This window comes from Microtus pennsylvanicus, chromosome 8 (assembly GCF_037038515.1).
Source record: "Microtus pennsylvanicus isolate mMicPen1 chromosome 8, mMicPen1.hap1, whole genome shotgun sequence".
Taxonomy (NCBI): domain Eukaryota; kingdom Metazoa; phylum Chordata; class Mammalia; order Rodentia; family Cricetidae; genus Microtus; species Microtus pennsylvanicus.
The window spans coordinates 80683012-80708415 of record NC_134586.1 but is presented as its reverse complement, the minus strand read 5'-3'; the positions used below and the strand labels follow the sequence as shown (position 1 = coordinate 80708415).

Here is a 25404-nt window from a genome sequence, read left to right as displayed (position 1 = left end):
CACTTACATACTTACAGACACATATCTAGACACACACAAACACAGACACACACACACACAGACACACACACACACACATTTGTTCAGAGCCTACTAAGCTTACTTCTTGCCTGTGACAAATAATCAAAGTTCATCAATCAAAATGGATACCCCACCAGACATGGTGGTCCACACCTCATTTTGCAAGATCTCCATAAGTTCAAGGCCAGCCTGATCTAGGTCTATATTATGTGCTACAGGTCACCCATCAGGGCTACACAATGAGATCCTTTTCCCTCCAAAAAAAATGATTGATGCTTACATATTTTTTATCCATTTGTATGTTTTATCATCCTAAAAGCTAGAAAAATTTTCTAGCTATAACTTACTGTGAATGTAATATAAATTGCTTTTACTATTTTGCTATTTAACCTTAGGGTTATAATTCCCTCCATTTTTTCATTTTTTCAGATTAAAGTTTACTAAGAACAGGAGCATACAGAGAGATGATAAAAACATTAAGTTATTATTGAATGAGATTGTAACATTACTTAGATAATTATTAGGTATATAATAGCACTGCAATGTATTTAGAACAAGGAATATGATGTGAAATTTGAAATCTTGAAGTTTAGAAACATTATTATTTAAATGTTGTTCTTGAGATGTGCAGTTTTCTAAGGTTGATGAATGTTTTCAAGTTTATCTCTCGAGTCTCCTGTGCATCTGCCAGCAAGTGTTGCTCATCTACACTGTTTTCCTGATGTCTTTCCATCTGTGACTTATCCTTGACTTTCATAACAGTGTTCTTGTCCATTTACAGAGTGGATTGCTTTAGAGTGGCTCCATCTTCATGATTGACTCTGATGACTTGTTTGTTTTCTCTTCTAGGTGGTGGAGACTAATCTGGTTGCTTTTGACTGTCACTGGATCATTATAAATGAGGTAAAGCCACCCCACCTCTGCTATCAACCACTACTTTTTCAGATATGGAGTTTCAGAAGGCCTTCACCTCTAAGAGGGAGCAAAAGTAAAGGTTCAGTGTACTGCGTGAATGCTTTCTAATAAAAATAGAACCCAGGGTTTTTTTTATCTGAATTAAATAAATAGAAAAAGCCTTCCCTGCTGAGTGTCTTTTAGCTTTTTCTCTTGCATACACTGCCTACTTACAGAGATCATCTTTATGAAAAGTTCAGTTCTTCTTTGTAAGCAATGTGAATCTCCCACAGGGAAGAGGCTGCATTCCATTTGTATTTTAATGTCTTTTTAAAAACTTTCATATATATCTCCCTACCTGAGGATTTAATGGTTCAGGATGAACATGAATCAACAAAGAACAGATTTTTTTTTTCACAAAGAAATACACCTGTTTTAAAAATCTAAAGACTTGTCAAATTTCTTTAGAAAGTTTTCCTAACATTTTGCAAAGCCAATATAAAGGATTAAGAGTATGTTACAATCTAAGAAAGTTGTTTTCTTAGCATTTGCTGGTCAAGATCAGCAAAAAGAGTAATAGACCAGACCTAGAAAAATAGTATTACTGCACCTGGTAACATGATATGTACTCAAAATGATGTATTGTCTAATCCTACCTATTAGTTATCAATAAACAGGGTATTATTTATGTACCAATGACGTTGACAAGATTATAAAATGATAAAATTCTTGGGGGACAGCTAACACTTCTGAATAAAAATTTGGTTTTGCAGTCAACAAAATAGATTTTACCTTGCCTTGTTATCAGTTACAGCAGAGTTATTGTATAAACTGACAACATGACCTCTCCTTAGGGTGGTTAAATGGAAGGTTTTTAGTGGAAATGTGAGAGAAACAAAAATATAAGATGTTGACAGCATGTGCCATTTAGAACAGCTATTGCTTTTATCTGAACCAGAAAGATTTACAAAGAATGCAAGGAAAAGTTTTATCTGCCAATACATGCAAGGTCAGCTTTTTCCTTCTATCCAATTTCTCTCAGGCACCTCAATTTTTGATGTTCCCTTCAGGAAATTTGACCCAAATCCTTCTCTCCCATTTTTCCAAGCTTATGATAAAAATTAATAGAAGGATTATAATTTACTCCAATTTCAATAAAAGGAGAAAAACATATATTTTTCAAATTTGTTAAGAAGTCGAATATCTCCCCCCCCAAAAAAAACAGACCCTCACCAATATGCAAATTTGACTCCATTTGACTGAACATGGAGAAAGTAATTATTGTGTAGTTCAGTTTGAGTAACTATGGTTTTGCAGCTAATTTTAATACAGGTGGCCAACATTTATTTAATCTTGTTGCACCAATAGTTTCACACAGAGGGATTATAAATCAAAGTTGGCATTGTGCATTATGGCATGAGTTGTAGAAACTTGGAAACAATATATTTTGTTTTAATTTTTACAAAGTGTGTTGTACTAATGAGAGCTGTGGTAACTCACAGGGAAGAATCTGATGTAGTAGGCTGCTTGTTGGTTCCCAGCTGTTCAGCCTGAAATAATGACACAGAAACTATATTATTTAAATCAATGCTTGGCCCATTAGCTCTAGTTTCTTATTGGCTAACACTTACATCTTAATTCAACCCATCTCCAGTAATTTTGCATTACCATGAGGTCATGGCCTACAAGCAAAGTTTCAGTGTGTCTGTCTCCATCAGCCGTTCCATGGCTACTCCCTTACTTCACTTTTCTTCCAGCATTCAGTTTAGTTTTCCCTGCCTACCTAAGTTCTGTCCTATCAACAGTCCAAAGTGGTTTCTTTATTCACCAATTGTATTCTCAGCATACAGAAGGGAATCCTATATCACTTCCCCTTTTCTGTTTAAAGAAAAGGAAGGTTTTAACTTTAACATAGTAACAAAACAGTTATCAAGCAAGAATTACAGTTACAATATTTATATCTACTTTATATTTTATCATAACTAAGGAAGACAATAAATATAACTACAAATTCTTCAACTCCATCAAAGACTACAGAAGAATATAATATTACCTTAGTAAACAGAAAATCCATTGTTAGAAGCTTCCAAAACTCTAGAATTGACAGGGAACATCTTGCTGCTTAGAGAGTCACCCAATGTTCTTCTGCATTGTAGGGGCATCCATCTTCAGCCTACAGGCCCATAATATCTAGTAGACTTTTCCATGAAGCATGAAATTTCAAAGACAGTTCCGCCTGTATTGGGAGTTTGTTAGTCACTTTCTTCTATGTCCTCCAGAATGTCTGGCAGACTCTTCTATGAAGCAGGAACTCCAAAGGACTGTCTCACCTTTAGGCAAGTTCAGCAGTCATTTTTCTATGAGTTCTGCATGTCCAGTTCATCAAGTAGTTCAGACAAGAGCAGTTTCTTGTCCAAATGACTAACCAACTCCATAAGGGGCCTCTTTGATGCCCATCTTACTCTTGAAATAGATTGGAACTGTCAGAAGCATAATATGGGTCTCACTGTTATGAAAAGTCCTAAGTTCTTACACATTTTAAATGCCATATTCTGAAGGTCTCTGAAAGATGTGAAGAATAACCTATCTACCTGAAATATATCTTTATATATCTAGAAAACCTAATTAAAATGACTATAAACTTGACTATTATACATTATTCTCTATTAATCTATATTTCTTAATTATACATTACATTTTAAATGAGCTGTACAAACAAAATACCTTAATCAAGAGCAGAAATACACAAAACAAAATTGAAATTAAATTTGTATCAATAAATCAAGATCTATACCAATGCAAAGTATCCATCACTATAGCATATATCCCTTGAAATATAAATGCACATTTATAAACAATAATATTTGGGAATATGGGCATAATTCTCTAAACTACTTTCTGCTGATTGGAGCACTGTTAATTATGTCTTTAATGGTGTACCTTGTGTGCTAGGTTCATCTCTGTCAGCAATTGAGCAAAGTAACTATTTGGGGGTATTCACAGCAATCTTTCAGGGGCTCTTGGTACATCAAACCACATTAGTCTGAAAGTATTCTACAGGTTTTCATCCTCTGTAGAAACAAAAGAAGAACCTCTTTTCCAAAGCAACATATCCTTAGACCCAAAATTTGAAGACAAAATACCTTTAAAGTACATATGTTGGTTACTTAGCTTCTTCAAAGTCAAAAAATTCAAAGAAAACACAATAATATACATAATCCAGACTCTGAATTTTCCATCATCACATGGCTTATTATTCTTTATTTCTCTAATCTATGACTGTCTGTTCTCTGAATCTTTAAAGACTTTGTCTATTTTTTAAACCATTTACTTCTTTTTTAACTCTCTAATACTGTGACCCATTTAGAGGTCTTTTCCATCTAAATCTGTCTTTATTGTGTATCTGTAATTATTTTTTGACTAGAACTGCTTATTAAAGAGTTAAGCGCTTCTTTAAAACTGAAGCTGTGGCATTACTAGGGTATATATGGCCTGCCTGCTTGTTATGCCCAGTCTGACATGGTAGAGGAGGTCCATTCACTGCCTCTGAATGATATATATCTCCCCAGTTCTAAGTATGCAGTGGGTATATGTTGAGCTATTTAGCAGTTTGTAACACATTGCTTACAAGACCCATTTAAATATTCTGCCTCCTGAAAGAGTCAGAGGTAGCACTGGCATCACTGCCCAGAAAACCAGCATTTCAAAACAGTGAGGCTTTTTTCCTGCTACCACTGAATCAGGAAAACCTCTCTCTTTTTTTTTTTATTGAAAAAAAAATTTTTCCACATCCTCCCAGCCTCCCATTTCCCTCCCCCTTCTCCCACTCCTCTCCCCCTCCCTCTCCAGTCTGAAGAGCAGTCAGGGTTCCCTGCCCTGTGGAAAGTCCAAAGTCCTCCTCCCTCCATCCTGGTCTAGGAAGGTGAACATCCAAACTGGCTAGGCTCCCACAAAGCCAGAACATGAAGTAGGATCAAAACCCAGTGCCATTGTCCTGGGTTTCTCAGCAGCCCTCTTCGTCCACCATATTCAGAGAGTCCGGTTTTATCCCATGCTTTTTCAGTCACAATCCAGCTGGCCTTGGTGAGCTCCCAATAGGTCAGCCCCAATGTCTCCGTGGGTGGGTGCACCCCTTGTGGTCCTGACTTCCTTGCTCATGTTCTCCCTCCTTCTGCTCCTCATTGGGACATTGGGAGCTCAGTCCAGTGCTCCAGTGTGGGTCTCTGTCTCTATCTCCATCCATCGCCAGATGAAGGTTCTATGGTGATATGCAAGATATTCATCAGTATGGCTGTAGGATAGGGTCATTTCAGGTTCCCTATCCTCAGCTGCCCCAGGAACTAACTGGGGACATCACCCTGGGCACCTAAAACCTCTCTTAAAAGAGTCATGCATCTGCTTACTTCTAACAAACAAAGTCCACCAAAGAAAATGCTACTACCAAACCATGCTTAACTCTGTTCTTTTGTGTCTAGAATTGGCTTTTGAAGATTTCTCAGGTTTTACATGGATTTAGTACACCACGTTTGTGTGCCATTTTGTTGTAAGAAGGGCCATTTGTTGGTTCCCGGATGCCCAGCTCCCAAATAATCACACAGAAACTATACTATTTAAATAACAGCTTGACCCATTAGCTCCAGCTTCTTATTGGCCAACTCTTACATCTTTTTTTTTTTTTTTTTTTGGTTTTTCGAGACAGGGTTTCTCTGTGGTTTTGGAGCCTGTCCTGGAACTAGCTCTTGTAGACCAGGCTGGTCTCGAACTCACAGAGATCCACCTGCCTCTGCCTCCCATCTTCATTTATTTGTGCATCACCATGAGGTTGTGTGTGGGAGGAGGCTGCTTGTTTATCCTGGCCACCAAGAACCAAAATAACCACACAGAAACTATATTAATTAAAACACTGCTTGGCCCATTAGCTTGAACTTCTTATTGGCTGTTATACTAATTTAACCCAGTTCTACTAATCTTTAGATCGCCACATGATAGTGGCTTACAGGCAAAGATTTGGCATCTCTGACTCTGGCAGATTCCGTGGCGTCTCTCTCTGCCTTCTTTCCCCCAGCATTCCATCTTCCCCACCTACCTAAGTTCTGCCTTGTCAAAAGGCCAAGGAAGTTTATTTATTCATTAATGGTAATCACAACAAACAGAGGGGATTCCCACATCAGCCATAGCCTACCAGGAAAGTTTCAGTGTGTCTGTCTCTGGTGGCTACTCCGTGGCTTCTCCCTTACTCTGCCTCCTTTCTCCCAGCATTCAGTTTAGCTTTCCCCACGTACCTAAGTTCTTCCCTATCAACAGGCCAAGGCAGTTTCTTTATTCACCAATGGTATTCACAGCATACAGTGGGGAATCCCACATCATCAATCAGTCAAGTTAGAACTTGGTGATGGCATTTCTATTCTCCCTATACTCAGTGGATTCACCTCACAGAAGACTTTCCATATCAGTGAAAGGCTAACTTTAGGCCCCTAAAGCAAATGACTACAACAGTCAAAACATAGATAGGAACTCATCTGGTTCTCATGCAATGCTTCATACACTCCTGTATCCCCGATGATGCTAACACTGGCCTTCAGTGCCTCATATTATTCAATGACCTAAACAAGTTTAAGCCAGTATTTTTTACTAAGTGAGGATGGAAGATAAATATGGTAAAGACAAAGCCTTTATTTGGTGGTTTCAATTCTTAATTTCAAATTTTAATAAAAAATATTTTAAACATTGAAAATAAATATATTTAAAACACATATATTGAACTGTTTCCCAGTTCCCTAGTTAGATAATGAATTGAACTCTATATTAATAATTAAACAAGAAGTTATTTACCATTATGTTTCTCTCCCTTCTGATTTTATTTCAGATTCCAATGTAGCGTTTTCAAATTTGCTTCATGTTAGTGTTGGACTTTCTGAAAATGTCACAGGGTCATCTCTGCTACAGCACAAAGAACACAAACATAATAGAAAAAACAAAACAGCTTTTCAAATTGCACTCCAGCAAACTGCGGCATCTCATTAGTGAAATTTACTATGTCAGGATTATTTATCATTTTCAATGAATCCTTAGGATCTAATATAAAATTTCAGCGATTGATTCTATTAAAGGATGGTTTAGAAAGCTTTGCCATTGGTTTATGCAATAAATTTCTCTTTTCCAGAATTTGCTGAATATTTTTTGTGATCCAGGAACTTTATTAGATGTGAAGAGATAAAAGAGAGAGAAACAGGGAGCAAACAGAAAAGAGAGTTAATAAGCTATTTTTTCTGAAATAATTAATACAGTTCAGATTGTCATCTTATTTAATAGATATTGAAAGTCTTCCCATACACCATTTCTATTAATTTCGACCTGAAGTTGACCTACCTCAAGGTTTCAGGAATGACTAAATTCTAAAGTATTTGTTCTGGGCAATATCTGTTTCTGTGTTCTTCTCAGGTAACCTTTGTCTTTTCCCATGGTTTACATGGATCAGAGTCCAGGCTACATTAAACTATGAGTGTAAAAGTGAATATTTACTTGGATATATCAGTTCAACTTTTAATAATTTATGATTCTTAGTAATTAGTCTTTGTAGAAATAATGTTTTGCTTTGTTCTTAACGAAGTAAAACTGAAAAGTCACCTGTTTGCTTTTGTTGCAGTATTATTATTGTATATTCATAAATATATGTAAGCAAAGGAAACAAGAGCAATGTTAGAATCCTGATTCTTTATAGTATTTAAAATCAGAATATTTCTGTATCCCATTATAGAAATTAATTAACATATTTGATGTGTTGGGACCTCAAGGAACATTCCTTTTCCATAGATTAGTTCTTCATGGGACTGTTTTTAAAATCCTACAATTTAAAGAATATAAAATGAATAGAGCATTGAAGAGCCTGTATGCACAAGAGTTTGATATTTTAACACAGCCACTCACTGAGGGAATTGTTTTTCCTGTTTTGCAAGCACTTATGGTTTAGATTGATAGATCATTTGTCATTAAATGTTTGTATGACTTTGTGTCTGCCGCTCTGGAAGTGCACCTTCTGTAGAGCAACAGAACGTTCCAGTCAGTATGAAGTATGTCCCGATTAGGTGGCCACACTAGCCTGAAACTGTTTAGGAGGTCAGGTGGCAAAGCTACAACTGGAAGTAAAATGTCCGTTTTCCACAGAATGGCAGATTCTTTGCTCCCTGAAAATGACTTTCATTTTCCTTCCTCAAATAATAACATGCAAAATTTGTTCTATTCAAATTGGCATTTCTTCAGATTTACTTGAAGCTAGATAACTGAGAACTTTATTTTATGGAGCATTTACATGACAGCCACCTCCTTCTGCATTCAGAGACAGACCTAAAGGAGGGTTTGTCTCCAGATGGAGGGTCTTAGGAGGCGTCTTGGACAGAGGATCTTATTAATTTAAAACTATCGGCCAATAAATGCTGACATAACATGTATTTATTATCTTTATTGCCATCATCATTGAATATTAATCTAAATGATTCCTGTAAGGAATTGTGGCTTCTTATGTAATTAGTGTACATCATTTCTTTTCTTTTAGATGTCATTTCTAAAATCTTATATGAATAAAAAGCTTTGAATCTCCTTGATTCTTATTTATTGAATGTTAGTAAACAGTGATTCAGCACCAATTTTTTTTTAGAAGAAATGGGGTGACAGTTAAAAGAATATGCAGGCATTTATAATCTACAGATTTTCACTTTGATATGCTGACTTGTAGTTCATCACCATGTGAGGTAAAGATGCAGATGGTAGTGTTTGATAAGTTTAGGCAAATAACTTTTTTACTTAAGAAATAAGAATGAAATATTAACATTATTTTTTAAAATTCACTGTATATTTTACTACCTTCTAGGAAAATCTCTTGCTATACAATATGCTGAAAAAATATGGTGCAGCAATATTGGTGTTTATGCCCTTTAAAATATTCCAGATTAATATCAAATATGAAAATAGAATTGACCAGACACTGTTTAATTCTGCTTTGTGAGCAGATAATGGAAAATTCAAAGTACCTAGCTTTTACCAGACAAAGTTGAAGTGACCAGTGAAATGATACAGACTAGGGGAAAAGATGGCATTTAAACTGCTGAAAGCAACTGTTTTTGGTGCACTGAGGATTAGTCACCTAGAACTTCCTGATGTTTCTGTGCATACAGCTGATGGCAGGTGCTATTTTATTTTTAGAAAAACCTATATTTCATAAAGAACATACATAATGGGTGAGTTTTCTGGTTAACATACCACCAAGAATGATAATTTGTAATAGGCATGCTAAAGGACAGAAAGAAAATGAGCACTTGTCGGTGCCTGTTTCTCTTCGTCATCCAGTATTGGTTCCTTGGATGTGCGGGAATGCACAGCACAGTCCATAACTTATCCCATGTCAAATAATTTATTTTCATTGCATGAGAACTGATTCACAGCAATAATCTGTATGTCACAAAATTTTCATGGGCTTAAAAGGTTCCAAATGGACATGGTGGAGCACATGTTGCTTTAGTAAGAACTGCTGGGAAACTGAAATTTGTGTTTGTCACTTTTGTTCTAATTCCAAGGAACACACACACACACATACAAAACATTATCATTTCTTATTATTTCTATGTCTGTTATTGGGCCTAATCTTCATATCTAATTTCAAAATGTACGTGTATGGGGCGTAAAGGATTCATTCTTAGAGTTTTGCAAGCACACATACACAAAGCCAAATTTATTTACATAGTGCTAGGTTTTATTGACATGGTTCACTCCATGCTAATCAACAGAACTTTGTACATTTATTTAACAACCACAGCAAGAAGATAACTCTTTCATCAGTAGTTACTGAGTACCAATTCCTTCCAATAAGAAACATATGTGGACATCAGTACAAAGATACTTTAAAATAGTGCATCCTTCTAATGTCTTTGCTTAATTTATATAAAACCATGATTATTATTTTATTATTTTTTGCTAAGAGCAACATGGATCATTCTTACATTGCATCTCCCTTGCTAGGTACACACAATACCTTGAAATATATTAATGAATCATAAGCTATAATTGAATCTTATTTTGTGAACTTTCAATCTTTTCTCTTATGCTTTCAGCATAAATAGCTATTAAATTACTTTTGATAAAGCATATCAAAGCTATTTGGTCCATGTAGACTTGTTTAGGTATCCATGTTCATAATTTAAAGCCACAGAAAGCAAATATGAATGAATTCACCATTTTGATAAATGCACATAACTTTCATTTGAATGCTAGCTAAATATGAAGCAGCTGTGTTAGGGTAGCAGATTCCTTTTTACCTCCAGATAACTGCTCAGCAATTCTTTTCTGTTTCTGCTACTATATTTAAGAATCTGCTAATCCTTCCGCTTCTTTTCTTTCAGGAAATAAATGATGTGGATGTCCAGGAACTTGTCAGAAGGTCCATTGGAAGGTTAACAATTATTCGGCAGACATTTCTAGTTCCCCAGAATATAAGTCAGCGCTGTTTCCGTGGCAACCATCGAATCTCTTCAACACTGTGTGATCCCAAAGATCCCTTCGCTCAGAATATGGAGGTCTGTACGAAAGGGGGGTGTGTGTCCCCCAGGGAGCATGTTTAGGGGCCTGGGATGACATCTCTGAGTGACACCAGACAGGGGTGGCATGCATTATTGTTCTTGGGCAGGTTCCCTCCCTTGGCATCTAAGTGCCTTTGACAGGGAGTGCAAAGAGCCTTTGTCTTTGATCCTTTTGATCCTATTGTTGAAAGTAATGCCCACTTTATTAATAAAAATACAATAAGTAAATCTTACTTCTTTCTAAGAAAGCAGATACAGGGCATTTTCTGGAGTAGGGACTGTGACTGACACCCAAGGCTGCACTTCAAAGTATTACGTGAATAGATTTGCTTGAATTCCGTGGCATGAAAGACATAGATATGTATTCTCTTTTAAAAGAATCTCTAGATTGAAGACCTTCAACTTTAAAACAGAAAAAGAAAAAAAGACATTTAAAATTCATATGTGCTGTGAAGCTATCATTTGTGGAAAGCAGAGAACATTAAAGAGCATTTGCCTAAAATTATAACCCTTTGTTAAGTTAACTGTCCCCACACTTAGTACATAGGCAGGGGTTGTAAAGACCCCCCACCCTGCCTTAACCACTTCTTCATTTTGTTCTCAAATCCACAGATGAAAGAGAACAAAACAATTAAGGGTTTTTTTTTTTTTGGAGGGGGGAATAGTTTGCTACACACTAACTTACTTGTTATATATGATAGAATTATACTAAATATTTGCTAGGTGAGAAGGAAAACTAACAAACTTTTTTTTTAAATTTATTTCTGTTTTTCTATCTCTCTTACAATACAATATTGCAGTTTCCCCTTTCTTCTTATTTGGGAAGATTTGCATAAATAAGAGTATGAATTCAGAGCTCTTAAGTTTAAAGCATTTCACTGAAGACAGAGGACTTTCCTCCACCCTTCCTAAGTCTAAAGCTTCATCTCATGATAGTTAGAAAAAGCAACTGAATCGAATGATCCTTTGCATGAAATTCTCACTGGGTTCTCACTGGCTGATGGTTGAGTAGTGAAGAGCTCCTTAGGAAAAGAGGCCTGCTCAGCTCAGCTCTGTGAAGCACCGCAGGAGAGTGGGACCACAGGTGGATGTTTATCTCAGCGTTCTGCAGTGTCCACTTAAAAGTGGGGCTTAAGAACACAGTGTGCAAATAGGACCCAGGTGTTCACCAAAGCTAGAAACTGGATTCGCCATCATGGTGATCCACATGCTGAGAGAAGGTGAGGAACCAAGGACCTGGGAGGTGATCTCCTAGCTAAAACCTTTAAATGGATTCAGAAAGGCTAGATAAGTTTGGAAAGCACTGAAGACAAATCCCATGAACCTCAAATTAGTAATCAAACACCGAATAATCCAAGATTAGCTGAAGTTATAAAATGAGTAACAGTGACAATGTGAGCAATGGAGTTTGAGAAAAGCAGCCCTCTGTGTGCACTGAGGCTTTCTTAGATTGGCTGCTAATGAAGAAAACAAAGAAGGTTCCCTACATTTTTTCCAAGAAAAACTGTCTTCCAATTGATAGTGTTAAGGCTGAGAATGCAACTTAGAAATAAAAATCTGGCTTTACACAAGAAAAAGTCATTACAAAAGGTACTTCAGTGCATTAGAAAATGCACAGGATTGGAGATGTTAAGAGTTTACCTCAGTGCTTTAACAAGACTTGCTAAATCATGGATGGAGCATTCAGTAACCTAGCAGATGTGATCACAATGCCACTGTATTGTAATTGAGGAATAAAAAGGAAACTGTGGCAAGAGGATCAAAGTCCCAGAGATAGACTTACAATTACAATTTTCACAGCAAAGTAGGGCAGCTCTTGTAAGATTAGTATACTAAATTTTAATAGTCTGCAATACTAATCATTTTTATGTAAGTTATAGAATATGTTAGGAGATGCTTTGTATACTTTACATGGGAAAATAGGGCTTTCTTTAGAACAAATAAGATCAAAATAAATCTTCTTGAATAGTTTTTTAATCTGCTTGCTGTGTTGGAAGACTACCAGTGTTACTCATTACATTTTGGATTTAAATAATGTTGGCAATTTTCTCAGAAATCACTAGGGAAACTTTGACAAGTACAGCAAGGCAGCTATCACTCAGACCTTACCAATACTCAGGTTAAAACGCCAGTAAATTCAGTCAGTAGAAAAAGTACAAGGGTTAAAAATATTATCGTATAGCTCCTTTTAAAAGTTATAACATTAAAGATGAAATAAAATTAAAGTACTCCAAATAATCTGTCCACAAAACTATATTTTCTCCTCTAAGCCACTGAGTGAAATTTAATTACCTACATTTGTCTACCACGTCTATAAGATTTGATCTACCTAGAATACCCTTTAAATGAATTCTGTGGCACTAAGTACATTCTGTTGTCTATAGTCTGCCACCAGCTGCTCTCTTCCTGTCAGTTTGAGACGTGTAGAATCAGAACCTTCAAGCTTGACTAGGCGAACATCCTCTCCATGGTCATTCACAAGCTTCTGGTCAGTCAACTTAATTCTCCAAGTGTCAATCTTCACTTGAATAAAATTGTAAAAGACATAAACCTATAAGAGAAAGATTAATAGCATTACATAATCAAGGTCAATATTGTTAGTATTGACTTGTAATAATCCTTAAGGTGGAAACACCATAGAAATAAAGTAGTCCCACAGCCAATTACATACAATCTAGGTGGAAGTGCCTTGGTCTGACAGCTGCTCAAAATTGTTACTTTGAAGGCGAATTCAATCTGATCACAGTACAAGTCAAGTCGGCTGTGAAGCACTTTAATACAGTCTCGGACACTGTGTCAAAAGCACTTTGCCAAGATCAAGAGAGAGATCGTCTCCCACTTGCGTCTCCTAGGCAGCTCAATCTGCATGAATGTGTCAGTTCTAGTTACTAATCTTCTTATGGAAAGAAGAAACACGAGACAGACAGAGGAAGATATGTGACGTGACAAGCAGCCTAGAAACTGTACATGGCAGTAGTCAGCAGAAGGGCAGAAGGTATTCGAGGGCAAGTGGCAGATGGTTCCTGGAGGTCTGCTGGCGTCAGAGAGCAAGCGTTGTGCCAGGAAAACTGTAAAGAGTCAGTGAGTAGGTTTTGGGAGAATGGAGGCTGGAGTGCAAGATTCTTAGATTTGGAATGCACTGTAGTTTAAGATAGTCATTCATGGGGAAGGTATGAATGCGTGTACCAAACTAGAAATCGCCTTTTTAAATGCTGAGAAGCAGCTCGGCATCACAGTGTGGGTGGAGTCAAAAATCTCATAAAGGAAGTGACGATAAGGTCAGTAGATGGTGTTAGAAAGGAGATGAGAGCTCATGAGACTCGAAGGAGACTGGGTACTTGCTTGAGAAAGAAGAAACAGACTAGGAAAACGAGCAGGTCAGAAAAGTTCGGCACACATTTCTGGCCCAGCTGGCTGCAATGTGGACAAATGGAGAGAAGCGGTTAGGGATTGAAGACATCTATCACATGTCAGTATCAAAGCGTTTGCCTTCATGATGAGCATAGCTACTCAGAAAACATGCCTTAGGTATGAAAAAAAAATACTATCTGACTAAAGTGTCAGATATGGAAAAATCCTGGAAAATTTCTCACATCTTAACTTCTGTCATATTCACCTTTTTTTCTTTTTATCATTTTTACTTATTTTGAATATTGTTCATCAGAATCCAAGTATGTTCTAGTCTGGAAAACAAAAAGGAGATAAAAATGAATAAATGATGATAGATAAATAGATAGATGATAAATAGATAGATAGATAGATAGATAGATAGATAGATAGATAGATAAGAAAACAAAAGTACAGAAAAGAAAGCACATACAGCATGTATCTCCATTCACAATTTTGGAAAAAACTTAACCCTATATCAATTTTTAATAGAGGGATGAACAGAGTTCTTGGAACCACAAAAAGGATGACTGTGTCATGAACTTCAGGGGAGGAGAAGCCATTGTCTTCAGGGACTGACATGGTTTCCCCGGCTTCAGTAGATAACCTCATGCCATGTATAGAGAGTGGTTCTGGTTAAACACAGTGAATCAAAGAAGGAACAGAAATGGAATAGGCGGTTGAGGACAGTAAGAGGATGAATCATCTGGATAGAGAAGGATAACAGAGTGTGGAAGCTTTAGTAGAACTAGGTATGCATTACGTTCCCTTACAAAACTATCATGCAGCAAATTACTTTTTAAATAAAGGACTGCCTATATCATAGGACAAAAGAAAGAATTATCAGCGAAGGAGTCTCTTCTGCAGTGTAACCTTTGAAGAGAAACGAAGGAATTTAATTCAGAGAAAGAAAAGGCACATGGAAGGACTCTCTCACGCCGTCTCACATGAACACTTAAAGCAAAGGGAGAGACGAATAGAGACGGCGATGGAAGCAGGTGTTAGGAGGCACAGGACAGGCTGGGAAACCGGTGTGAGGAGGGGTGCAGGATAGGCTGGGAAGCAGGTGTGAGGAGGGCACAGGACAGGCTGGGAAACCGGTGTGAGGAGGGGTGCAGGATAGGCTGGGAAGCAGGTGTGAGGAGGGCACAGGACAGGCTGGGAAGCAGGTGTGAGGAGGAGTGCAGGACAGGGTGGGAAGCAGGTGTGAGGAGGGCACAGGATAGGCTGGAAAGCAGGTGTGAGGAGGGCACAGGACAGGCTGGGAAGCAGGTGTGAGGAGGAGTGCAGGACAGGGTGGGAAGCAGGTGTGAGGAGGGCACAGGATAGGCTGGGAAGCAGGTGTGAGGAGTGCAGGACAGGCTGGGAAGCAGGTGTTAGGAGGGCACAGGACAGGCTGGGAAGCAGGTGTGAGGAGGAGTGCAGGACAGGGTGGGAAGCAGGTGTGAGGAGGGGTGCAGGACAGGGTGGGAAGCAGGTGTTAGGAGGGCACAGGACAGGCTGGGAAGCAGGTGTTAGGAGGGCACAGGACAGGCTGGGAAGCAGGTGTGAGGAGGGTGCAGGACAGGCTGGGAAGCAGGTGTGAGGAAGACACAGGGTAGGCTGAGAAGGGCACATTGTTGCAAGTTATTTTGAAAACTCTGCCAAAATATTGACATAGGCTATTGGATATGACTCGCTCATCTTTAATGTGTCTTTAATGTTTTTCCTTTTGGTTCCTTGCAGTGTTCTTCTGACATAAATTTGGATTCATAGGCTACTTTTAGCTTCAGCTCTCACACCTCATTCATAATAGATTTTAGCCAATCTCACCTAGTTCCTCCAATAATTTTCCGTGTGGGTGATAGTAACAGCAGCCCACTCCAGTAGTTACTTATAAGAAACATTTCAGTCTCACAGAGTAAACAAGCATTTTCCAAACCTCTTCAAAGAAATACCCATGTCTACTAGTGTGAGCTTCTATTATGTCACACATAAAAAGATGCCTAACAAACAAAGATAATTAAAGATTCTCTGAGATGTGAGGGGAAACCCACAAGGCATTACCGGGAAGTTCTGTCTAACAGTTATGCATAGCATCAAATTCAAATTATCCCAATGGTTGGCTCTCTGAAGCATTCTGTAGTGTTCCAGGACGACATTGTCAATTTCCTTCTTGACTAGTTACAATCACTGACAATCCTCTTAGCCGCTCCTTGGTTTTCAGGAAGGAAAATTTTTGATGATGTAACATTTCTAAACCTGGGAAAGCCAGAGTGCTTCAAGGTGAAATGAGTTTCTATCACTACCTCTCTTGCTCAGTTCGATTTTACATCAAGTTTTCCTTCTGAGATGCAAGAATGTAACTTTTGACAACTTTTATTCACTTCTTACCTCTTTTCATATTCATTCTTCCTGAATAAGTTCTAATCTCTTTTTAAAAATTAGGCAGCTTTGGTAATTAATTGATAATGTAGCTCTGGAAAAAGTTATTTAAGGATTTCCATAGATAGATCTTGGGGAAAACTCAGCTGTAATTTGGTTGCTGATCGAAGTAGAAAAACTTGTGGCTCCTGTAGACCAAACAGTAACAGCAGACAGGAACAAGCTACAGGTTGGTTATCCCGACAATGCGCCAGAGTGTCTATGGATCAGCACAGAACTTCATATGCATCTAGACATTCTGACTGCGAATGCTTTTGGTAACTGTCCTTCATGTTTACAAACTTCTCCACAAGCACACAAAAGTGACTGCTTCCCTCCGTGGGTCCTATGACACTCGTGGAAGATCAGAGTTGATGCAACATTGATAGTTGATTCCATAGGAATAACCAAAATTTAGAGACTTGACATATTGAAAAAAAATTATTATTCAGTGTCCCTTCCCATCTGAATCTCTTGGATATATGCCTCTTTAGAGAGCAATAAAGGCCTCTAATGAATGACAGATTTTCTAAGAACTGAGATTGACAATAGCCTTGCCTCTGTCAAAGCTCCCCCCCTTTTTTTTTAAATCTTCTCTTTTATACCAAATAATCTGGGAAAGCAATTGAGGTATACAGAAGGATAGACCTTGTTCTAGTGGCAAAACAGCCTCGGGAACAAAAAGAAAAACGTTCTGCTTGGTAAGAAACTCAGTGAGCATGAGCGAGCTGCTGAGCTGCGCCCTCTCCCTGTGGATGTCTGGAGTGGAGGGACTGATGAGCGCTGTCTAATGTCTTTCCAGATTTCTAACCTTTACATCTACGACACGGTGCTTCTGCTCGCAAATGCTTTCCATAAGAAGCTGGAGGACCGCAAGTGGCACAGCATGGCGAGCTTGTCCTGTATCAGAAAAAACTCAAAGCCCTGGCAGGGAGGGCGGTCCATGCTGGAAACTATCAAGAAGGTAATTATCCGTGTGCAAACTGCGCTGCTCTGCACTGTCAGGCAAAGCTGGCAGAGGCGTGTGCGACCAGGTGTCTTTCACAAGTTTGTTTCCTTTCTTACTGATTTTCCTGCAAACTCAGATGCAGTGTTTATAAAAGACAAAGACATATAGAAAAAAGAGATCTTATTTCTAAGATCAATTATGCAAAAAGAAAACTGGAGTGTGTGAAATTTAAATTGCCATGTTGTGCCTTTAGGGTAAACAAAAACAAGGTTTTTGGTTTGTTTATTTTTTAATATTACAATGCACAAAACATTGTTTCTTTGCCCTTTGATTTATCGACCACACCGTCAGCTGAAAACTCTCACAATAGGTTCCATGGTTTCTCATTTGAGTAACACAAGATAAGCCACTGGGTGTGAGGATATTTATCTTTAAAATAGACATGATTCATAAACAGTTAAGACGTTGCTGCACTGTCAACTATTTTGGTAACCAATTGTATCCTTCTTCTTCACTGTCACTGTGTGACCTGCTGGGGTGGGAAACCTGCTCCATCCCCAGAAGGCGGTTTAGGCCATTCATCTTTCCTCAGTGGTAAACGAACACCGCAGTTGATTAGCCCCTTTGTCATGTCGTCCTTGCTGACATTCTCCGTTTGTCTCAGGCAGCTTCTTTGATTTAAAGCAAAATGATTAATAAAACAAACAAATTTCTCCAGTACCCTTTACACAAGGAGACAGAGCCATGAGGAGGTTTATGTTGTTTACCTTACCCATCCTTTCCCTTTCCTCATATGTTAGCCTTTATTTCCTGTAACAGAAAGGAAAAATGGATAGCTGTTTGAAATATGCACACATTTAGAGAAGACAGAAAAATGTTTGAAGAAAATATTTAGCATTGGAAGTAAAATGAATGCACAAAGCACAGGAAGTGAAGGGATGAGCTCCTTCAGAGGGAGAAGAGCCTGATGTTTCCATTGCTACCATGTCCGCTTTACCATTTACTCTCACTTGGCTGAGAATTCAGGAGTCTACCAAGTTCTAAAGAATTAGATGTGTTGAACACACTGGCAGAGGAACAGAGTTTTTGTTGTTGTTGTAAGTGAATAAAGCAAATAGAAATTAAGGTGTTGCCAAATCTCCTGACTCCATCTCCGTAGACAGCTGGCAAGTGTGACTCCAAGGGATGTTGTTGAACCAGAGTCTGATCTGCCAATTTATTAATTCATGATTTGAAAAGGACACAGGAATCTGCACCTTTCTTTTCTCTTTCAACTTTCTCACAAAGAGGGAACTGTGGCCTAGGGCGCTGCTTAGGAGATGCCTCCTCAGTGGGACTAGCAGTAGGAAGGAAAGAGAAACTGTAACATATGGGTCTTTCACTTTTAGCTGATTGAGATGTAAAAAGATACTGTTGTACTTTTATAATTGAAGCAATTATTCAACACAGTAATTATAAAGTATTATCTTGAAGGGCTATTTGCATTTTTACCTGTAAGCATCTATCTCATTTTAAAAGGGGATACATCAATTTCATGTCCAGGACACTTATTTTAACCAATAATGATGGTTTGATGTCACATTATATTTTTGTCTTGCAGTTTAAATTGACCTTAAAAGAATGGAATTAATTTTCCTCAATTATATCTTTCATTTTCCTTTGGATTGAAGTGTTTTGGGTCATCCTATTCCTATGTTGGGAATGATGACACCACACACACCAGAACATTGTGAGAGTGTTGAATTCATATAGCAACTCAGGAAAACAGAGTGGTTGTGGGCAGGTCCACCATACTTAACCAAAGCCCAGGGACTAGTTAACCCTGTTTAGTTGCTGAGAACTGAGGCTGAAGTAATTAACAATGACACTAGAGACATTCTCCATTAGCATTAAATATGTAGGTGTAGTGTTGACGTTTTTTAGTAGCCTGTCCAGATGTGGAGCCCAAGGGAAAAGAACAGGCAAAGCCTAGTAAAAGAATAGCCGTGCACATCCAAATGACTTCTGAAATTTTATTATGATGTTAATATTGCAGTGATGCCATTTGGAACTATAGTCATTTGAACACAGTGCATCTATGTCAAAGGCATGTTATATACACTTTGCACAGGTGTACAATACTGGCTCACTTTATATAAAGCATGCAGAGTACAGATAAAAAATAAAAATGATCTTCTGTCCCAAATTAATTATGTTCCCAAGACCAGGATAAAACAAAATCTTTGGAAGATAATTCATATGACAACAGTATCCAATGAAATGGCAGGATGTCATTCTCGCTGACTCCTATTTTAGCTCTGAAATCTAGCATTGGAAATGGTAATATATTACAAATAAAAGGGATGTTTGCTAATAGGAGGTAAAGGAAGAATGTAGATGGAAATTTCTGTCCTGTACGGTCAGTCAAAGAAACACACATAGGCTTATATCAATTATAAGTTGTTTGGTCTATTAGTTCAGGTTTATTACTAACTAGCTCTTACAACTGAAATTAACCCATAATTCTTATCTATGTTTAGCCACTTGACTTGGTACTTTTTCTCAATGCAGCATTTTCATCTTCTTCCTCTGTGTCTGGGTGATGACTGCAGATTGACCCTTTTCTTTACCCAGAATTTTCCTAGTCTGGTCACCCTACCTGTATTCCTGTTTGGCTACTGGTCAATCAGCACTTTATTAAACCAATATGAGTGAAAAATCTTTATAAGGTACAAGAGCATTATCCCACAGCAGAACTCCTTTTCTTTCCTACACACTAGAAATGCAGAGTATCCGAAACCATATTTATATATGGTCTTTAAAAGTACTATAAGTTTAAATACTGAACTTTCTACAATATAGCATCTATATTATTCCCTATTTAAAATCAAACCTAAAATATTTAGATTCTCTTCCATTGTTCCATTGTACTTGGGCCTAATTGTATTTTTAATGTCTTGTATATGTATTTAAGTGTATGTGTATATATGCATATGTATATATATTATATATGTGCATTTATATGTATATCTATGTATGTGTGTATATTGTGTGTATATGTGTGTATCTGTCTTTGTGCTGTAACTAAGTATATGTGTATAAGTTATATATATGTATGTGTAGGTATATGTTGTATATATGGATATATAATGTTTGCACATGTATACATCTTTAAATGTTTCCTATGTAAGTGTATTGTATATATATATATATATGTGTGTGTGTGTGTGTGTGTGTGTGTGTGTGTGCTCTGTGTATGTATATACGTACAAACATGCTATCATGAATGGAATATGCATTCTATATAAGGAAAGTTTTGATATTTAATTTTGCTTTGACTAATCTGATAATTTTGCAAACTTCTTATGTGCTTTTCAAGTACATGTAGTATTACTTGCAAAAAAAATTAGCGTTATCACGTTGTCTTCTTAAAGCATGTTAAAACTTTCCTAGCCTAACTGCATTCACTTCCACATGTTTAATTTATATAATTCACATTTTCTTACAAAAAAGTCTTTACAGAAATTAAATACATCAGGTTATTACTTGCAAAGATATTTTTTTCAAATTTGTAGAACAGAGGATCCTTGTTTTTTATACTTAAAATTCTGATTTTTAGTTGCATAATTTTAGAGTGATGTAAAAATATCCTTTTTAATCATATTATTCTAGCTTATTTAATAATAATAATCTAACCTAGTTTCCCCAATTTTAAGACATAGAAAGCTAATCTCCAGAAAAGGGAAACACCTTAAAATTATTGGAATAGCAATTTGTGTTATTATTAATATCATATCAGTTTTTATCATGAGAACCTATGTCTAACTGCAGCAATGTGTATCTGTTTAGAAGGAAGGGGACAGGTAATATACTAAATTTGTTGATGTTTCATAACAGATATTGAACATTTATATATGTTTAATTGGCTATGCAAAATCAGTAGGTATTGACCAGTAATAGAATGTGGAAGAAGATATTCAGACAGACATTAAAGCAGGAACTACAGCTGGAAAGCCTTCTTTAGAACATATAGAAATTATTGTAAACAAGGCAGAACTTATCAGCCCTCTGAAAAATAACAATCATGCCCACCCAATAAAGACAGCCTATGCTCATCTGTAGAATCCTCAGTGCTTAATAGTAACCTGTGCCCACTGTTGGCAAGTATTAATATTTTAAGTTTTAAAGACTTAATTGCCTATTTTCTTTTAATTTGTATTATATTTTTTATTTTTGATATTTTCACATGTGTATTACTAAATATAATCATGTACACCTCTCATTTCCTTTCTATAATTTTCATGTATCCTTTACAACATGGCTTCTGCCCTATTCCTGTTTTGTTTTTGTTGTAGTAGTTTTGATAATTCATTATGTACAACTAACTCTGCCCATATGCACTTGAGTGTAGCTTCCCACATGGGAATTTACAAGGGACAACACCCTCAAAATAAGAATGATTCTTTCCCTTCAACAGCCATCAGCTCTCAATAGCTCCTCAGGAAGGGGTGGGGCCTGAAAAGCAAAGGCCTCCATTTATGCTGGAATTAGGACTGGCTTGATGCTATGTAAATCTTATGCAGATAAATCCAGCTGCTGTGAAGTAGTTAGTGTGATAACTATGCCATATTCAGAAGACAGAATTTCACAGCTATTTTCTCCATACTCAGGAAATAAGAGGGATTGATAAACATGTCCCATTTGGGGTTGAGTGAGTAGTTTCTTATTATCAGCACCCCAGTTATGTATCTGTGCAGTGACTGCTACCCCACCGCAAACAGAAGCTTCTCTGCCCAAGTCTGAGAGCAACACAGATACATAATTGGCCAAAGTCATGTTGTCAAATTACCATCTAGATATGGGCATATTCATATATATCTAGATGGTAATTTAACAACATGACCATTTAGCAAAATAATAATTGAAGGTTCTATCCTAGGACCTATGACTGCCCTAGGCAGTCAGAAAACATAATTACAGTAGAAGGCATGAGATATTCTCTGATGGAACAGGCTCAAATCTAATGAGAAAGTGAATAGTTACCTTATAGCAATCATTAGACGACTGCACCAATAGGGAGATCTCACCTGCAGTTAAGTATTATTGCAAGCAAGGTCATATACTGAGTAAGACTATTAATTTCCTCTCCCAGCAACCCACCTAGAACCTACCAGCACTATGGAAGTCAAGGAGCACAAAAGAAGGTTGCCATTTAGTTTGAAATAGATTTCTCAATGTCCTAAAATGAAAAGAAAAAAAAAGTCCCTATTTTTCAGCAATATAGTCTTACCATGTAGTTATGGTGGGTAGCCAAGGGCAATGAAAGTAACCTGTTTTGTTTTGGGTGACTTCTGTGGCCTTCCTGACCAATATAACTTATAGGGAAATACCCTATTTTATGATTATCACTTAATAACCAATGTCATATGGGAACATTGTCTACCCAGGCATGGTAATTCTATTCAAACTCTGAAATCTTATTTTGAAATCATCATATTAATTAGTACCATTGCAGAAAGCTTAAATTCTTAGATGTAGTGAACTCACTCACACACTATCCTCTCTTCCATTATCTGAAGTTAATCCTGTAACCTCTGGAACCCACCACCCCCTCTTCTTGCATACCACACATATGCCACAACCTATCCAACCATGCTTTTATCAGGCTGTGAGAGATCAAGTCTCCCCGTGGGTTTTCATATGTCTTTCCGTAGAGCTATCCCTCTCCTCTCTTTCCTGACTTACACTCTCTTCTATACCCTTTCCTGATTGAGCTTTTTCAGCCCCACTATTATATACCACTATTTTTGTTTTAGTTGAAATCTACAACCATTTCTCACTTAAAGTACCTTCTCTACCAAGGGCCTGTTTCTGACTTCCGATTGTGCTTCAAATTAGACAAACAGAATTATCTGTATGGGAGAAGACACACGACATTTTCTTTCTGGGCCTGAGTTAGTTCACTCAGTACATTTATTTTTTTTTTCAAATTCATCCATTTAACCACAAATTTCATTTTTTCTTTTCGAAGGGGAATAATCTTTTGTGCATATGTACCACCTTTACCTCATCCATTCATCTACTGAAAGCTATCTAGGTTGATTTTGTCTTCTGCCTGTTGTGAATAGAGCAGCTATGAACACGAATGTGTGCCTCTTTGGTGAATATACGCCTGTGAGTAAAAGCTGAGGAGTAATACAGCTGAGTTATATGGCAGATGATATAGAAGCCATTCCCTGTGCCTTTAGTGCAATATTCGTCTACGTCTTCTATTCCCATAATTAGGAGATTTGCTCATTTCATGGAATCTTGGTCCTCTCTTATGTTCTATAAACACACCCACATTTAATTTATCTTTGACTTTTACTGAATTATCCAATTACTCTGCCATGTCCTTTACCCTAATACCATGTTTTCTTTATGCTCTTCCTTAGGATCTGTTTTTGCATATTGGTGAAGCTTTCCAGTTGGGTTATTGAGTGTTTCATTTCTGGCTTCAGCTTAATTAATTTTTCTTCTGCAAATCTATCTCTTTGTTGAGTTCTATTTTCATAGATTGGATTGACCTCCTCATTTAGCTCACTTTTGTGCTCTTGCAGTGAAGGCATGTCATCTTTGAGTTGCTTAAACATAGTTGTAATTATTCTTTTAAATTCTTTGTCTGGAAGTTCTTCTAAATCATTTTCTTTGGGAGCCATTAGCGTGAAATTAGTACTTTCTAGAAATTACATGCTATTTTGGTATTTCCTTTTTGATTTTGCTTCTATGCTCACACTTGAACATCTAGAGTTAGGTTGTATGTTGATATTTTCATTTTCTTTCTTCTTTTTAAAAATATTCCTTCTTTCAATGTAGGCATTTTACAATGTTTAACAGAGTTCTAACTCATAGGAGGATTGCCGTATCACTCTACTTCATGGAGTTGATGTGTAGGATCAGAAACTCTATCCTAAGTCTTGCTCTGAGTGTCAGATTCTGAGTCTTACTCTGAGTGTTATGGTTCAGGCCTCCTGCATGTGTCTGTAGCCTAGGCTGAGAATTGTAGGACTCCCTTTGTCTGTGGTCTTACCGGGTACTAGGGCAGCTATGGCATCCTTCCCGGGTTTTCAGCTCTCCACACAGGCAGTTCTTGATTCCTTGTGTGGCTATGGTTCTTTCTTATTCTGGGTCAGTTCACATGTATTGCCTGTGTCTGGAACCTACATTAGGAGCTGCACAATCTTAGGTACTTGCTTTGGGTCAGATTAAACGACACCCTGGGTTTTGGACATTCTGTTGCTGGCCACTGTGAGGTGGGGATTCTGCCACTGCCTGAGGGCATTCTGCCTTGGCTTAGATATAGTGTTAAGAACCTTAGTATTGAAATTACTGCACACTTACTCACCACCTCTCTTTCCCAGTCAACTGTAATGAACCCATCATTTCACCTCTCTATCAATAAACTCCAACGTGGATTTGTTGTAAGAAAAAAAATGACTGAAAAAAATTTACTTTATTCATTCGTTGGAGGGAGGGAGGCTGATTGTTGATTCCCAGCCACATAACCCTGAAATAATCACACAGAAACTGTATTAATTAAATCACTGCTTGGCCCATTAGCTCTAGCTTTTTATTGTCTACCTCTTACATATTACTTTAACCCATTTCAATTAATCTGTGTATTGCCACATGGCTGTCGCTTACCGGCTAATGTTCCACCTGGCTTTGGCAGGGCTACATGGCTTCTCTCTGACTCTGCCTTTTTTTCTCCCAGCATTCATTTTAGTTTTTCCTGCCTAGCTCTGCTCCCCTATAGCTCTGCTATAGGCCCAAAGCAGTTAGTTTAGTAACCAATGATATTCACAGCATGCAGATCCCACATCATTCGTGTATCCACAACTTTTTCCACAGATGTTTACAAAAGATAGGGAAAGCATGCCTGTATTATAGAATTCATATTGTAAAGTCTTTTTTAACATTACCCTAAATCTGAGAACCTAGTACTGAATGTTGACTATGCAAAAGAATGTTCTCTAAGACCTGTGATGGTAAAGGAACCCAAACATAATGAAAACAGGATACTGCAGAGTCATAGAGAAGAGTGTGCCTTATTATAGTGCATACTCACACTTCATGAGAAGAACATGCCATGTCTGCCAATGGCACACAACAATAGAGATGAGTTTGAGTTTCCTTCTAGCTTCTCTTCCCACTTCCTGAGAA

The 25404-nt window shown here is 37.5% G+C and overlaps 1 protein-coding gene across 5 annotated transcripts in view; it reads left to right on the top strand.

Annotated features, from left to right (window-relative positions):
• The window catches only part of Grid2 (glutamate ionotropic receptor delta type subunit 2), a 1369063-nt gene that overhangs the window by 785126 nt on the left and 558533 nt on the right, over positions 1–25404 (top strand). For all 5 annotated transcript variants that reach the window (XM_075983936.1, XM_075983939.1, XM_075983937.1 and 2 more), the window contains 3 exons: positions 871–924; positions 10308–10481; positions 17077–17238. In XM_075983936.1, coding sequence (XP_075840051.1) covers positions 871–924; positions 10308–10481; positions 17077–17238 — 390 coding nt within the window. The remainder of the gene's footprint in view (positions 1–870; positions 925–10307; positions 10482–17076; positions 17239–25404) is intronic.